This window comes from Sinocyclocheilus anshuiensis, unplaced genomic scaffold, assembly GCF_001515605.1.
Source record: "Sinocyclocheilus anshuiensis isolate Anshui unplaced genomic scaffold, SAMN03320099.WGS_v1.1 scaffold1430, whole genome shotgun sequence".
NCBI classification, from domain to species: Eukaryota; Metazoa; Chordata; class Actinopteri; order Cypriniformes; family Cyprinidae; genus Sinocyclocheilus; species Sinocyclocheilus anshuiensis.
In genome coordinates this window covers 1,874,991-1,892,642 of record NW_015555721.1, presented here as the reverse complement: position 1 = coordinate 1,892,642, position 17,652 = coordinate 1,874,991, and the positions used below count along the sequence as shown (strand labels likewise).

General features: G+C 37.1%; 1 protein-coding gene across 6 annotated transcripts in view; it reads right to left on the bottom strand.

Moving 5' to 3' along the window:
* Nucleotides 1-17,652, bottom strand: part of LOC107672479 (rho GTPase-activating protein 44-like) — a 63,580-nt gene that overhangs the window by 6,724 nt on the left and 39,204 nt on the right. For 4 of the 6 annotated variants that reach the window (XM_016465684.1, XM_016465685.1, XM_016465688.1 and 1 more), the window contains exons 11-20: nt 17,226-17,337; nt 16,781-16,862; nt 15,121-15,201; nt 14,380-14,493; nt 13,041-13,132; nt 12,764-12,947; nt 9,257-9,274; nt 7,988-8,176; nt 2,209-2,354; nt 696-1,073 (exon numbers count right to left, since the gene is read on the bottom strand). In XM_016465684.1, the coding sequence (XP_016321170.1) occupies nt 696-1,073; nt 2,209-2,354; nt 7,988-8,176; nt 9,257-9,274; nt 12,764-12,947; nt 13,041-13,132; nt 14,380-14,493; nt 15,121-15,201; nt 16,781-16,862; nt 17,226-17,337 (1,396 nt within the window). The remainder of the gene's footprint in view (nt 1-695; nt 1,074-2,208; nt 2,355-7,987; nt 8,177-9,256; nt 9,275-12,763; nt 12,948-13,040; nt 13,133-14,379; nt 14,494-15,120; nt 15,202-16,780; nt 16,863-17,225; nt 17,338-17,652) is intronic. The other 2 variants (XM_016465689.1, XM_016465686.1) reach the window with 2 other exon arrangements.

Sequence of the window (17,652 nt, the reverse complement as noted above, 5' to 3'; positions counted from 1 at the left end):
TCCTGATCACTTGGATTCTTGTTGAAATGACTGGATTTCATCTAAAAAAATTCGCTAAACCATGGTAAATATGACCGCACCTTCAATACCTGAAAGTTGAATGTAAAGCTAGTTGAAGATTTAATTGGAGTCGAAGATTTTCAGCAAGTACTTGCCAATTTTTACTCTTTTTTTTTTTTTTTTACACCCCAAAGAATGTAAACACAGTGGTGCTTTTAAAACACTGCTTGCTTTGTTTGAGTGGTCCGACATGTCCAACAACTTCTGTCTCAAGCATTGGCATGAAATTTGTGCAAGACTACCTGTTTGTGGTGGATCAGAAGAGTCTGTGGAAACTCTGTATGGAAAGTCATTATTTTTACAATTCCACTGGTGGTGCAAGAATTACACACTTCATTTTGTAGTAAAATATATACAGTATGTCCTTGAGCTTAAAGTGAATTCCCTTTGTTTCCATTTTTTCTTAAAATCCTTGAGCTAAAATATAATCCTAGGGGTTCAAAAATAATTATCATACTATACATCTCAAAGGCAACTGAATCTATGGGCACTCCATATTTAAGACAAATGTCTTCACATTTCATAAGGGGATCTGGCTCCTTAAAGTCCATCGCCTGCGTAGGACGGAGAGACAGACAGTTTGAGAGAGGGACGCTGGACTCCCACTTGTGATGTTGCCACTGAGGCATGTTTACCTGTGGACATGCTCTCCCCGGGGGACAATCCGTCAAGTAGACCCTGCTCCAGGGGCTGGGGGGCTGTAGAGGGGACGGTGGGTGGCTGGGGAGGGGGTAGACTGGGTCTCTGCCTGGGCTTTGGGGTGGGTCGGGATTTTGTGAGCGTACCAGTCAGAGAGGGCGGCGAGGACAACGTATAGGGTCCCCCTAATGGGGTCTGGCCAGGGGAAGAGGTGGGCGCGTGTCCAGGGGGACAGCCCAAACCATATGGGGAGGGAGTACTTGGGGGAGTGGGGGACAGGCTAACCGGAGACGGCTGACCTGTGGATTGGTCTGACATCCCCCCCGACTGGCCGTAGGGAACCTTGGGTGGCACAGGGGCCAGTTTCTTAGAGGCTGTAAGGAGAGAGAGAGATAAGACAAAATAAAATATGCATTCAAATAAACTTTACTCTACGATTCTGTTTACACCTGGTATTAACATTTGTTTTGGGTGAGCAGATCACAGATTCAAAGTGCTTCAAGGTGAAAATTGGGCACAATGGATCTTAGGAATTTCTTTACATTTAATGATTCCGAAGTAAAAATAAATGTAATAATATTTTCCTTATACCTTGAAAGCATGTCAGTGTACACATCTTAATCATTTTCTTATTATTATTTTTAATGTTTTTAAATATACCCTTCAAAAGTAGGAAGTATTTTTTTTTTAAATATTAATTTAATTATTATTTTATGAATATCATTAAGTTTTGGGGGAGTTGCATCAAATGACATTTTACAACCTGAACACTGCAATCAACCAGTCAATCAATCAATCAATTATTCAATGTGACTTTAGATTTGAAGTATTTTCTGAAAAATATTTGAAGTATTTGAGCTTATGCATAAAACATGAAAAATGTCTGTCATCAGGTTAAGAAAAATAAACGTGTTTTCTCTTTGAATTCAGTTTCAAAACTTGTTTTCAAAACTTTGTTTTAAGCATGAATGTACTTAATGTTGATACATTTTTCAGAAATCAAGACTTAATATCTTAAATAATTTTCCTTCATGTAAACAAACAGTTTTGTTCAAATATTCTTGCTCTAAGAAATACGATCTTTCCAAACTAACAAGGTTTTCTTTTCAAGAACTGCATTATTTTAGTCTTTTTCCTCATTATATCAAGACAGTTATATCATTCTGATCTTTTAATTTATGTCCCCTAAAACATATCGAATGAATTTTAATTCAGAAATTAAGCTGTATTCAAGTCACTGTACCTATATTTATTTTCAAATGCAGCTGCATACCAACATAACACTAATCACTGTAGCAAAACAAGCATTTTACAAAAGACTTCACAGTACAATACACAGCAAATATTGATGTAGTAAGTGATGTCATCACAAAATCACCTTGACAGAATCAGAAACGTGTTATTACCAGATGCATACAGTGATCTGATCGCCCAAGGCTGACATTATACCAGATTTAAAGAGGATTTTATCTGTAGATTGAATTAAAGAGGAATCCCAGTGGGACGAACCTTTGTGTAAGGTGTGGGGGCTGTGCTCGGCAGAGTGGGGAGACTGGCTGTTGCTCTGCTGACCGCTGACAGGGGGCACTGTTGCTCCTGATGCCTGCACAGCCTTGTGGCCAATCACAGGAGAGAGCTCCTTGCTCTTCAGAGTGCTGGAGAGAGAGACAAACATGACTGCCTGCCATCAATCTGCACCCACTCTATCATTAATGACTAACAGCGTGCAAGGACCCCTCACGCCCCCATCATCGAAACTAAAAACAGCGACTTAAGTGGTAAATAACATCCTGCTGGTTTGGATCGTGTCTGAATGCACCTTGACATAACATTATTGACATAATTGACGTGGGACTCGAACCCATGGCCATTGTGTTGCTGGCGTCATGCTTTACCAGATGAGCTACAAGAAGGTAAACAAAATGGTGACAAAATAGATGTTACATTTTCGTTGTTGCTTGAACATCCACAACTAGAATCTGCTTTCATGTGGGTGTGATGTGATTTTTTTCCAAAGACATGTGAAGGTGGTTTTACACCGAGTGTTTCTCATGCACGTCAGCAGGAGGGGGATTGAGTGTCCTTGCCCAGCAAACACACACACACACACACACACAGTATGTATCTTTAATATAACTGAGCATGTGGAGCCTGTTTTTCACTCTGACAGCTCTATTCAGGCATCTCTGCTAAACTCTGGGGAAGATAAATCTATGTGCACACATGGACACATGAGTCCTCTACATCTATATCCGTGCAGACATGCAGAGAATGATGCTGCAATATCTGCATCTATGTGACTACATTTGGTACGACTCTGCATACATCTATGACTCAATCTCTGCAGGTCCCTGCAATGTTTGAATGAAGGCTCATGAGGGTAGATGGGGAGGGGAATCTGTGCCATTGCAATACACAGTCAACACCATTAGTAAAATGGCTAATATTGGCTCTACTGATGCTAAGCTCTCTAATAAAGATCATGGATAGATCTTTATTGCATTGATGGTGTCAAGCGATGGGAATTCACATAATTCCACTGACATTCCTGCAACCTTTCAAACAACCCGGGAGATTGATGGTCTAAAAAAAAGAGCATTCGTATACACAATTCCCACCTCAATTAAATGTATGGCCTACATTGATGTTTGCAATTTGATTTTGGTAATTGTTTCAGCCTTATGACGATTTACCAGTGCATTTGGCTTTAGAGTTCTCAAATTCAGATGGCTATTAAGTAGGGAACACTTTAATCTTAGTGAAATGATTACATTTTATGTGGCCCTGCTGTGTTTGAAAATCTAGTGAGCTGCCTTGTTGTCCTTGTCGTCAGCAGCTAACGAATTGTAACTGAAATGAATATCGTAAATGAGCACCAGCTCTGTAAACCAATGAAATTAGAGTTTGTGCTTTTTAGTCAAAAACTTTGCTGAACTATGGTAAATGTGACCATACCTTTAGCTTTGTATATGTTGGTGTACTCCTTAAAGGTTAGCAAAACAAACTTTGAATAGATATACATTTAAAATGTAGTTTTTGTCTTCAGGGAAAAAGTCAGACTAAATATAGTGACCTGCACTATCCAAATGTTTGTCCAATTAACTGCTCTCTAGAACAAGAATGTATTTCCTTTTAAAACCATCTATTTCTGATTAGCAAGAGGGAGTAGCTTATCATGGTTCACAGCTAAAGCCCAAAGTATAATATAATACAAATCCTTAGCGTATGCGCAATGGCAAATGCGTATAGCCTTTCAAAGTATACTCCATTTGTTACTGTGCGCAAACACATGCACACTAGAAGGTTTTGCACAGAAACTGAAGTATACATTGGGCTTTAGATGAAGATAGAAAAGCTAAAGCATTTTGGCTACTAACAACAAGTCCCGATGTCCTGTCCCAACTTCCTGGTTTAAACACTTGCAAACTATTTCATGGGGTTTTAAACAATCCCTTATGTAAATTAACCATAGGTTTATTATGGTAAAATTTTAGTAACCATGTTTTTTTTTTTTTTGGTGTATTATTGATTACCATTTGTATAACCACAGTTTTACTACAAATACCATGGTTAAACTATGATAGTGTATAGCAAAACCATGGCTAATTTGTGGTTACCATGATTTAACTATAGAAACCTTGTTTTTTTGTAGTAAAACCACTGTTAAATTTCATAAGGGATCACTTACATTGCCATACAAACACCCCTCAAGCAAAGTGCACAAGAGACTCAACATTCACAGTTCCTCTAATAGAGTGCTGCACGGATAACACATTTTTGCAGGTCATAACACAGTTCCTATATAGGCTAGTGTATGTTTAAGCTTTTTTACTTCTGACGATAGTATTTAGGCTTTAAAACTCCTTAGTGAAGATTATCCTGTAAGAATCTTTTGTTGATCACAGAGCTAATTTTCTGCAATAAACCAAAAGCCAATGAAAAAACCCTTTTGGGGTATTGTCGAGGGAACCAGGGTGATGCGAACTTACAAGTTGGCCTACAAAAATATGTCATCACTGCAGTGCTCTATATTGTCAGACATTGTCAGAATGGATGCATTTTAATTAGATAGAATTTCTAAGAAATTAGTAAATGTAAAGTGGCAATCAGATTATATCATTGCAATTGATTTTGGGAAGTCCTTAATTTTATTTTTCCAAAGCTATCTCATAAGGCCAGAATAAATCTGTTTCCTATTGTTTGGAGGAGTCTTTGTGTTGGGAGAGCGCCTATGATGACTAAAATAGATGCCTAGGTGGGCAGCTCATTAGGTTTTGGAACAGAGCTGGTGTTAATATTCATGCACATCAAACACAACTCTTGACTCAATTTCACAATCAATACATTCATAAGCATAATACATTCATGTCACCATATGCAGCTCCATCAATGTATTTATTTCTACCAGGGTTAAAACTAAAACTGAAACTAAAACCATTAAAAAAAAAAATCATTAATTGAAACAAAATATATGTTAACTGAAATAAAATATAAAAAAACAAACTGATTTTTTTTTATTTCAGCTAGCTGCCAAAGCAACATTTTAATTCAGTTTAACTTGATGTACTAAAAGAGCTATAACTGAAATAAAAATACATACACATTAACTAAAAGCACAAGAAAATTACAAAACTGAATTTTAACTGAAATTAAAATAAAAGCAGAAAATAAGAACTGATTCAAAATATTAATAAAAGCTATCAATGACAGCACTGATTTCTAGGTGAAGGATCCACTTTCCCTAAACGCCAGTAACATCCTCAGTTGCTAGGCAACCTCAGGCTTCCCTGGACAATGAGAATGTTACGGAATCTGCGTGATGGGCCTGAAAAAGCAATAACATTACAAAGCAAGTTCCAAAAACAAGATGGAAAAGTGGGAGCCAGTATGGAGTGATCTGAGGTGAGCGGTCAGACAGTGTGAGGAGCCCTGATGGCCGTCACAGTGTGTTATGCGAAGGCGGGGTGGCCACAGGCAGGTGGTATTTACCTAGTCAGCCTGGGGAGTCCTCTCTCGCGGGCACATGGACAGGCGGCCCACGGCGGGAGGGCGGAGGAGGGGAAGCTAGGGGGGTTTCCGAGGGACATGTCGTGGCGGGTCAGCACGAGAGGGGTTTTAATGTAGAGGGGCGATGCATTGGCATCAGGCGGAGCGGCATGCGGCGCGTCACACACGGGGCCGTGTTTGGGAAAGTGCAGGCAGCTAGGCTTGGGGTTGGAGTTGATATCGAGTGAGGAGGAGGAGGAGGAGGAGGAAGAGGACACAGGAGAGAGAGCTCTGGTCAACTGCACACGCATGACAGCGCAACAGGAAAGTGGATGTTTAGCTCCAGCTGTGGCTCGCTAGCGTTATACAATATTGATAATACTCTCAGGATCCTTTGGTCTACATGTGTCTCAAGCTGGTATGAGCATTTAGCCAGTTTAGCGCGCATCAATGAGCAACAGGTTTAGCAAACAGCAAGCTTAGCAATGAAAAAACAGGCGCCATCTGACTCTACTGGGAGGAAAAGCACAGCGATGCATTGAAATTAAAAAGAAGAAGACAGAAAATTACACTGAAAATGACCTTGTGTCTGCGCACTGCACCAAGGCAAGAGAAAAAAATATCTTCGAACAACCAAACGTCAGAGAAAGTTTGGTGAATAGCGCGGGGGGGATAAGCCAGTCAAATCATCAGCCATTGCAAACCCTAAACACAGTGACTGAACCATGGCGTGACCTTCACTTCATTAATGTATGTTTTGCATATGGGTTTATTATTAGTGAAACTGAATGAATAGGAAGCCACAGCAAGAATGTCTTACATTTCTTGGGACCAATCCTACCAAACTGTGATGGTTTAACCACACTAAATGATCATATAGGCCTGTACACACTGCAAAAATGACAACTGCGTTCAAATCCAGAAGTGAATCCTCTAAATTATCGTTTTGGGTGTGAAATGAGAAACATACTGTACGCGCTCTGTGATTTTTTTATGGTGCTTAAAAGGATAGTTAGAAGTCATCATTTACTCACCCTCATATGTGACCCTGGACCACAAAACCAGTCATAAGGGTCAATTTTCTGAAATAAGCTGAATACATAAGATTCCCATTGATGTATGGTTTGTTAGGATAGGACAATATTTGGCCGAGATACAACTATTTGAAAATCTGGAATCTGAAGGTGCAAAAAAATCTAAATATTGAGAAAATAGCCTTTAAAGTTGTCCAAATGAAGTTCTTAGCAATGCATATTACTCATCAAAAATTAAGTTTTGGTATATTTACGGTAGGAAATTTACAAAATATCTTCATGGAACATGATCTTTACTTAATATCCTAATGATTTTTGGCATAAAAGAAAAATCAATAATTTTGACCCATACAATGTATTTTTGGCTATTGCTACAAATATACCCCAGCGACTTAAGACTGGTTTTGTGCTCCAGGGTCACAAATGTTTGAAAATGATTAACAGTTGAAAACAGTAGTAAGAAATTCAGAAAGGTAATCAAATGCAATCAGTTTCACTGCTTTAATAAAGTAATTGAAATAGTTACACTACTTATTACATTTTAAATAGGGTAATCTGTAATTACGTTAATCCAAAGTAACCTTCGCAACACTGCTAATATGCTGCTCATTTCTTATAACCATCAATGTTGAAACAGCAGTGCCGCTTAATATTTCTGTGGAAACCATGATATATTTTTTTTCAAGATTCTTTGATCAAAGTTCAAAAGAACAGAAATGAAAAAGTTTTACTAACCCCAAGCATTCAAACGGTAGTGTACCTCTTTCCCTGAGATCTTCTTGCCTCGCATCAGAAGAAGAGAGACTCGCATGGGTTTTTAATTACATTACAAGAACTAGTTATTGAGTTTGGTTTGGTTTAATGTATATGCTGTTAATTTGGTTGCAGAATGCGGATGTCACACAACTGAAGTCGGTGTGTACAATACAGGATGAAGAACTCAAAAGAGGACTGACAATCGTATTTAGCTGCAGTGTGTACACGGCCATACTGACTGCACTACTGTATTTGTATAAATAATTCTATTTATACATAAAGACAAAAAATAAAACATTAGTTAGAACAAGGAAAGCATGAAAGAGCAGCGGAAATGATGTCATTAATACACAAATGCAGGGAAAGCAAGAGTTAATTGCTGAATGGAAAACAATGAGGTCTCAAGTTAGTTGATGCAACAAGTTCTACTGTGAAATGTGCATACAGTACATTGAAATGACAATGGAAAACATGTAGAGGATGATGGGAATCGTGTGTGTGTTTTTTTTTACCTGCCCCTGTCTCCAGGAGGGGGAGTGGGGATTGGAGATGTGGCCAGCTCACCGGGCTGCTCAGTGATCAGGGTGTCCGCAGGAGAGCCGGGCGGTTGTGCGCTGGGAGGCGTGGATGAGGCTTTGCGGCCCAGTGTAGAGGAACTTTTGCCCTTCACCCACGATGTGTCCATGACTCTGACACCCACACTGCCCACATAAAGACCCGCAAACCATCAATCACAACCACTGCAGAAAACACAACTAGATGTACTTTACAGAAATGTTAACCCTCTGATGCATGATGCCAACTAGCCACCTTGAATGATTATCTTTAACCATTACCCATAATTCTATATGACTGTGCTCTACATCTTAAGTGTTTTTTTTAATCCAATTTCAAAAGTGGTGAAGGTCATTATTTTGTTAGAGGCCAGGTGTGTAACTCTCTAAATTATGATTATATTATAAAAAAATATATATTTTTCTTTATAAAAAGAAAATGTTTTTGTCATTTAATAATTCATGTGTCAGAGGGTTAAAAAAACACTTGATAGTAACTTGCATCATTACAATCAACATCAATTATTGTAATTGTTACAAGATATAATTACACAATAGAATATGATTGATTCAAATTTTGAATAATACACATCACTGTTCAAAAGTTTAGGGTTGGTAAGTGTTTTTTTTTATGTTTATGAAAGAAGTGTGTTATGTTCACCAAGACTGCATTATTTGATCAAAAATAAAGTACAAACAGTAATTTTGTGAAACATTTCTAGAATTTAAAGTAACTGTTTTCTATTTTAAAGTTTTCAAATGTAATTTATTCCTGTGATGCAAAGCTGACTTTTCAGCATCATTACTCCAGTCTTCAGTGTCAATATGCTGATTTGATGCTCAAAAAACATTTCTGATTATTATCAATGTTGAAAAGAGTCAAGCTGCTTAATATTTCTGTAATATTATTTTTGTAATATTAAAATATATACATTTTTGTAATATTACAGTATTTATTCGAAATGGAAATCTTTTGTACAATTATAAATGTTTTTTAATGTCACTTTTGATCTATTTAATGTATTCTTGCTTAATAAATCTAATACATAAACAAACAAATAACCTGACCACAACCCGAAAAAAACTTTTGAACGGTAGTGTTTTTATATTTGAACATACATGCTTGACTGTCTTGTTAAGCAATACAGAAATTAAATGATTGTTAATTAAGTTATTAAAGTGTTACCAAAAGCAAAGCCACAGTATAACAGAAAAGGTGAATGGTACCTTTGAATTTTCCTAATGCTGCATTAAGTGTGGATAAAATAATGAGTTTAGAGACAACACAGTGAGTTTACATTTAACAGTAATGTCTGTAGAGTAAGCAAAAGTAAGTGACATGGGGACAGGGGAGGACAGCTAAATGAGAACTGTGTGGCGAGAGCATGCAGTGTTTGGAAGATCAGGGCCATCCAGAGGTGAGAACATGTCAGCCTAAATGAGCAGCTGGCTCTCTTGCCTGCTGCGACACCATTAAGCCTCATTTACTCTAATTGCTTTTACCCCGAGAGCTGTGGACATAAACAATCAGACACTTAGCCTCCCCTTTAACAAAACACATCAGTCCTAAAATACAGTGGGTCAGAGTCTCTAATTGTTATGTGATCTATAAAACTTGTCAGTGCGTTTGAAATGACAGCAGACATCAGGAGCATTTTAACATGAGGAAATGTGAGGGAAACACAGCAATGGCTGGTTGTCATGGAAATATTCATATCAGATTAAATATGAATGCTTAAAAGCTAAAGCTTCAAGAAAAAAAGTTAGTAACTCTAGAAAATGTCATAAAAATTTTGTTAAAAATTATGTTAAAAAAGTCATTTTGTAAAAGATGCATGTTTTCGTCACGGGATAAAAAAAATTACCAAGGTGAAAAACATCGAATTGCAAGAAAGTAACTAAGAATTTTGACTTTTTTATTGCAATTGCGAGTTTACGCAGAGCCGATCCTCCCTATACGATTTAATTTTATGATTTAATTTTAGTTTCGTTTTTGAATTTGGCCAGCGGTTATGAAAACATGAATGATCATTTATTTTAATGCGGTGCGCTGTCGCCCTTTCTACGTAAAAATCAGTCAAATCATGTAATGTGAATGTCATACAGTCTTGCTCGAGACTAAAAAAAATGAGTTGAAAGCGTACTGAGCCATGGAAGAGACACTGTTTCTCAAGCGCTTTTCGCTAGCGAAATTTTTTTTTTTTTTTTAATAATTGTGAGTTTATCTCTCACAATTCTGACTTGTATTTTTTGCAAAATTCTGATTTTAAATCTCATGGTTCTGACTTTTTTTCCTCAGAATTTTGAGTTAACATCTTGCAATTCTTTTTTTTTTTTGCCATGGAATTAAAAAAAAACAAAAAAAAACACTTACATTCAGTTTACATCTCGCAGTTTATATCTTACAATTCTGACTAATATATATATATATATATATATATCATAACTTTGACTTTATATTTCACAATTCTAACTTCATACCTCAAAATTCTCTGACACAATTCTGAGAACAAAAGACAGAATTGTGAGACAAACTCAGAATCGCAGGGGAAAAAAAGTAAAAAATGTGATAAAAAAAAACTGCATTTACATATTTTTAACCCCGTGGTGGAAACAAGCTTCTATAATTTACTGACTTTGACTTTTCTCTACAATGTAGCCAAGCAAAATAAACCTCCCAAATAGTGTACACTGAAAAAAATTTGTAATACTTAAGTGTTTTTTTATCAAACATAATCAAAAAAGTCAAAAATATTACTTAATATCACTGATATTACTTAATATCTCTAAATCAACCTAAATATATGAATACATAATATTTTAGCACTTAGATTAGGTAGACATATAGGTATAAATTGCAGGTCACCATTTTTTTTTACAGGGGAGTGAAATTAACAACGTCTAAAAGTAGTGTGGACATGTTCCCTCCAGTTATAATGGCTGCTATTCTCCTTTCATTAATCATTTCATTAAAGCACTTGCAAATATGATTCCACACAGCCTTGTATTTAATATGTGGTAATTTATCAGCATTGTTTGCCAAATATTTGCCAGAACGCAATATTTGTCATAAGCTAGTCTGGAGTGGGACTCTATCAAACAGAAGTCTGGATCTCCTCCTCCGTATGCGCTATTTTTCCACCTGCTGGAGCATTGCAGGTGGCATGAGTCAGAGCCTGGCACATCTGCCACGTGTCTCTGTCGATAGCGGCAGAAATCCAGCCCCCTCAGTGAAAGATAAGCGAGCCGCGGCCCTCCTTCAATACTCCATCCACGTTACCATAGAGACCGTGGCAGCCCATCAGCCCGAGACCAGCTCTATTCAAATGAGGGCAGATTGTGGGAGTCGCTGAGATGTTCCCGGAGCTCAACTCCAATTGAGAACAAATGACACTGAAAGGTTACTGGATAACGATGTGACTGACGTCCCGTCTAAGTGAATTAGTCGCTGAACACATTAGCTATCCGCCGCTGCTAATTGGTTTAAGCGGCACCTATCGAACCCTGTCAGTAATAGGCTGTTACTGCAATGATGTTTAATTTAAAAGGATAGTTCACAGGAACGTCTGTTGTCATTTTCTCATGTTGATCCAAACCCATGTGACTTTCTTTCTTCTATGGAACATTAAAGATTAATATACTGCCCTAGTGAAAAATAAATATTTGAAATATATTTATTTCAAGCTAAGTATACTACAAATACATCTACAGTAAATGGTCCACTCATGAGCGAGTCTTCTGAAGTAATAAGACACTTGTGGTCACCCTCATTATTTTGAAAAATAAAAATAAAAATCACTGGACGATCTTGGGGGGAAAATGTAATTGTGTTTTTCTAAATAAATGTGCAATTTAAAATGTAATTTTTTTTTAAAGCTTCAGATTTGTTGTGCTTGTTTAAAGGGGTTGCACAATTTGGTCAAAAAAGTTGTGATTAAATCAGAAAAAAAAAAAAAAAAAAAAAAGAAAAAAAAATCATTACACACACAAACACACTACATATACAGCACATATGAAAATACTACTACTATAAAATACAACTACTACTACTACTACTAATAAAAAATATTATTATATATTGGTATTTTTATTAAATAAAAGTATTACAAATATAAACATTACTATTGTAATATTTTACTGTAAAATAAAAATAAATAATGTATTTAAGTAAAATAATATAAAATTAACATTTACAGTACATTTATAGCTGTCTTAATTTTTCAAACGTTAAACCATCAACATTTTATTTCAGCAAAAAAGCCTCGTCAAAAAGCATCTCTTTTATTGACAAAAATATGACGCATGTCGTGTTCCCAAATGCACATTTTAAGCGACTCAAACTAAGAGCAGATGCATTTACGGTGAACCAAGCTGCTCTGAGAAGCTGAAAACACTGGATCGTGAGCTGGTCATGTGTAAATAAACAGTGCTGTGCTTCACTCTGAAACCCACAGCACATATATGTATTTAATTCATTTGCAGCCTTTTTGATTTGATATTCACACTAAGCCATATTGCGAGGATTGCCAGGATATTCTTCAAAAATGTACCTTTTGTTTCATGGAAAAAAGAAAGTCGTACAGGTTTGGAACGAATGAGTAAATGACATTTTTGAGTGAACTGTCCCTTTAAGATTAGCGATGGTATGAGAAGCTAAAGGAAGAGTGTGGGAGGGAAAAGGAAAAGAGGAGAGATGGAGGAGGCAGACAGAGCCAAGAGTGCAGAACAACCTACCCATCCTTCTTGTAGAATTCCAGCATCATGTTGTCAGTAGCAACACTGAGTGGGCGTCGGCTCTGGTCATGCTGCAGCTTGCGCTCTGATTGGTCCATATCGGGCGAGGGCATGGAGCTGTAGTTGTAGTTGTGGTTGGTGTGGACCGGGCTGCCGTAGCTGCCTGTCAGGTTGAACTCAATATCTAAGAATAGCAAAGACAAATCAGTCCAAATCTCGCAGGAGAACACGCTCGTGTGTATGTGCGAATATGTTTTCACGACTCTTTTTATCGAACCTCCAGGGAAGAACCAGTCAGCGTGCTGGATGATCGGCTCGATGATGCCGACGATTTGCAGGGACATGGTGGTCATCATTTCCGTCATGTTCCTGTGAAGATCAATGACCCATTTGACCTACACATTACAAATGTCAAAATATACAACTAGATATATTCAAGGAGTAGTATACCTAAAATTGTAATTCACTTATGTCCATCCAAAACTGAATGACTCTTTCTTTTGTGGAACACAAAAGGTTACATTTTTAACAATCCTCATGTATTTCTTCTCCATAAAACAACATTTTCACAGTGACCACATCTGTAGAGCTCCAAAAACATTAAATGTGACCCTGGACCACAAAACCAGTCATAAGGGTCAATTTTTTGAAATTGAGATTTATACATCATCTGAAAGCTGAATAAATAAGCTTTCCATTGATGTATGGTTTGTTATGATAGGACAATATTTGGTCGAGATACAACTAGGCTATTTGAAAATCTGGAATCTGAGGGTGCAAAATACAGAGAAAATCTCCTTTAAAGTTGTCCAAATGAAGTTCTTAGCAATGCATATTACTAATCAATTTATGTTTGATATATTTACAGTAGAACATTTACAAAATATCTTCATGGAACATGATATTTACTTAATATCCTAATGATTTTTGGCATACAAGAAAAATCAATAATTCTGACCCATACAATGCATTTTTGGCTGGTTTTGTGATGCAGGGTCACAAATATCAGTCAGTTTTACATAGAAAACCTTTGCATGACTTCAAATGACTTGAATATTGTGCAAAATCTGTATGAACTTTTTATAGTGTGTTTTTATCATTCTTAAAGCTTGACAGACAAGGTCACTATGAACTGTTGTAGTATGGATTCTTCAAAAATGCTTATTTTTGTATTATTTATATATTATTATAGCAGTCATTATTATTTTGAATTAGCTTTTATTTGTACATTTTTAGATTTAATTTAGCTTAAATAATTGTATGTGCTTCGCAAATTTTTATTTTTCTTGGTCAATATTTGTATATTACGGTTTACTTTATTTTTTGTTTCTGTTTGAGCAATTTTAGCACTTCTTGAACTCCTATTTTTATCATATTCTAAATTTTGTATCTAATATTTATATCTTATTGTACTTTTATTTCAAGAAAATTATTTTTTATTAGTTTTAGTTTACAGTAACAACACTGTGCTCCACAGAAGAAAAATAAGTCATATGTACAGTACGTAATAACAGAATTTTCATTTTTTCAGTGAACTGTCCATTTAAATTGCTTCGTGAATTTGCTGCTCTCCACATAAATGTAAGAAATAATCCAAACGGAAGACATGCACTCACCCTTCTGAATGTGTCCACAGCAGGTTGGGTCCAAGAACTATTGCAATATTACCTGGCGTCATTTTATTAGCGTCTTGATGCTCCGTGAGTTTGGCTAAGAACTTAACTAAATATCTGTTTTGAAAAAATAAAAATAAAAAATTCAGTTTTAATCTCAGTTTGACCAAAGGGTTTAGCCCTGCCCTGGCATTCACTCTTACATTTGCTATTCCTGTCGCTGTATATTATCAATATTTCAGTAGGTTTGACAGAAGGCAGGTGCAGTCAAACATCCAAGACCCACAGCATATATCTGGAAAATCTTGGCTAGAAGACGTGCCAAAAGCATAATCCATATGAACAGGCATCCTTATTTTCTTAAACGGAAGCTTTGTTTGAACTTAATCCTGGATTAATGATGTATTATTTATTGTGTGGCTTAGTCTTTGGCCAAATCAGTCAAGGCGAAACGAAAGGCTGAATTTGTCTTTGCCAGAGACAGCGTCTGTATATTTGGCAAACTAAACAGGTTGGACTGAAGGACATTTCCGAACTCAAAAATATTCTCTGTAGGACTAATGAACTCTGATTATTTCAGAAACATGCCCACTTCCTGTCAGTGAAGGAACTGCTGCTTCGCTCATGATATGACAGAGATTTGACACTCCTCTCTTCTAATGAGCTCTTGCATTCATGACTCATTCAAAGACAAAAGCCTCGAGAGAAATAACAAACAATAAGTAAATAACAAGCGCCACACACCTGAAGTTGTTCAGATTGTCTGCTGGTAGTTTCTCACATGTACACAAAAGGTCTTGGAGTCTTTTATCCATATCTTGAATACTAGAGAAAAGACACAGGGAGAGATGCATTAGGTACAGTATACAGAATATGAATAAACTTGATATTTTTTTTCTCCACAGTGCTGTCAACAAACACAGAAAAAGATAAGCATTTGCCTGATTTTACTGACAAATCTTCCACTGTACATTTAGTGTTAAGTTCACTTACATACAATTCAGTATAAAAATCTATTACACTAGTAGTTTACTGAGAGAACGTGAGTTACTTCTAATTAGGGCTGCACGATAAATCGCATGCGATATTTAACGCGCATCTTGTCAGAAAGCCGGTTCTGTAATCAGCGGTAAATCTCCATCACCTGCGTGCTTTCACATTGAGCAGCATTAACTACACAGAGCCGATGTTCACTGATGAGCTGCGCAAAAAATCGCGCGAATATGGATGTGGTTTTGCGCAACTCATCAGTGAACAACGGCTCTGTGTAGTTAATGCTGCTCAATGTGAAAGCACGCACAGTAAAACTGTGGTTGAACAAAAGGTAACTAATATGCCAAAAAGCCATGGTTACTAAACCTTTACTATAATAAAACCATGGTTAATTTTCGTAAAGGAGATTCCAACTGAGTTTAGCATTAGCGCACGTTGCTAAGCTAACATAATACTCTAATACGTATACAAACAAACACAAATATTAGGATAAGATATTGTAATTCAATTATCTGTAAAGCTTACGTGATATTGTAAGAAGGTATCTCAGAAAGCAGCATACTGTTAATTTTCAGTGTCTTAAATGCTATCCACCTTATTTTTCCCGTAAGTGCGGGCGCGGCCATTTGTAAACTTAATGTGTCTGGCTTCCGGTGTCATTCACTTCCAGCTATTTTTAGCTGTACAAAACAGTTCGTTTTGCTGCTCGATATTGCAAACTGTTGTTTCTTACCATGTTATTTTAATGTATTATCTTAATTATGAACACACTGGTTTGTAGTGAAAACAGTTTTACCATTTACTGCACTTTTGTTATTCTTCTCGTTATTTCCCTACAGAGACTAATGAACCAAAAGTCTCACACATTCACAGAAAATGGCTTACTTCCACATTGAAAAATAAGGTGGATAGGTAGACGGCTCACTATCCAGAGAGCACATGTAAATCTCCAAGATTTGAGTTACAGAGGGCTTCATCTGCAAAACATCGGTTGTGTACAAACAGCTGATATACATATTTAAAAAAGCAGTTTTACATATATTCTAAGTCATAAACATCTTTTCTAGATGTCTACAGCTGGTCATAGCTGGTTTAGCAGGCCAGTTTTAGAAAGGTTTTGACCACTTTAGCTTTTCAAGCTGGTCTAACCAGCTAAAACCAGTTGAACACAAAGCTTGGCCGTCCTGGGAGATGTATTTTAGCTGTTTTTTAGCACAGGAAATGTCTTATAAACATACTGCACATGAGCAAACACTTTAAAAATACATCTTCCAGATGAAAACGCACATCAAATAGATGTTTCTGTGATGTACATTTACTATCAGGGTGTTTTTTGGAATTGAGCAAAGGTGAAATCTGAAAATGGCAAATGGTAATGGAGTGTGTGTTGGGGTAGACTATCGATACTCACTTTGAAGCTTGAATCCATTCATCATAGAGTTCAAAGGTCATTAGAGGTTCAGGAAGTTCACGAAGATAAGACTTCAAGGCTCCTGAGGGAAGCAGATGAGGAAGGAAAGAGGTCAGAGGGAAGGAGAGAGGCAGGGGCACGGTGAAAGAGTGATAGGACGTGACTGGAGGTGTGATATTCGCTGCTTGAAATACTAAAGGGAAGCCTGACAAATGAGCTGTCAAAAGCCACAATCAGCGTGTAGCGCCTGTCAGCTGTGGCCCCCTACCTGACGGCTACTAGGTCACGCTTCAGGCCCAGAGTAATGAGATCAAATTAACCTGGGACAGAATTTAATGCCAACTGCCATGGGGTCTGAGATTTTGTAGCTGCGATCCACTAAAAGGACACTGCGGGTAGATCAGTGGACATTTTAAAAGCTAAGAGGAGAGAGGCAGATGCTCACCTGCGATGGCATGTGGGTCGGCCGAGTACTCCTGCACATCCATGACCCCGCAGTCCAGTGATGCCTTCAGTTTCTTCAGCTTGGAGGCCGAGGGGGCCACCCGAAATAAACCCTAAAATGACAGGAAGAGTGAAGTTAGACCTTATTGGCCATAAAATCCCAAGCCCTGTTCCAAATGGCAACCTTGGCCCTCGTGGTTTACTTTTTTGTTTTTTTGCAATAGACCTGTGGTTTTTAACCTGGAGGCCGGGGCCCACTAGAGGGTCTCAGCAAATTTCCAAGAGGGCCTCAAGATAGCTAAAAAATATTTAAAATAATAAATACTCTGTAATTAATTTTTTAAGTGAAGTCCAAACATATTTTCCAAGTGTGTTTTATGTAATAAGTACACTAATATCAATGCACTATACTTATATATATATATATA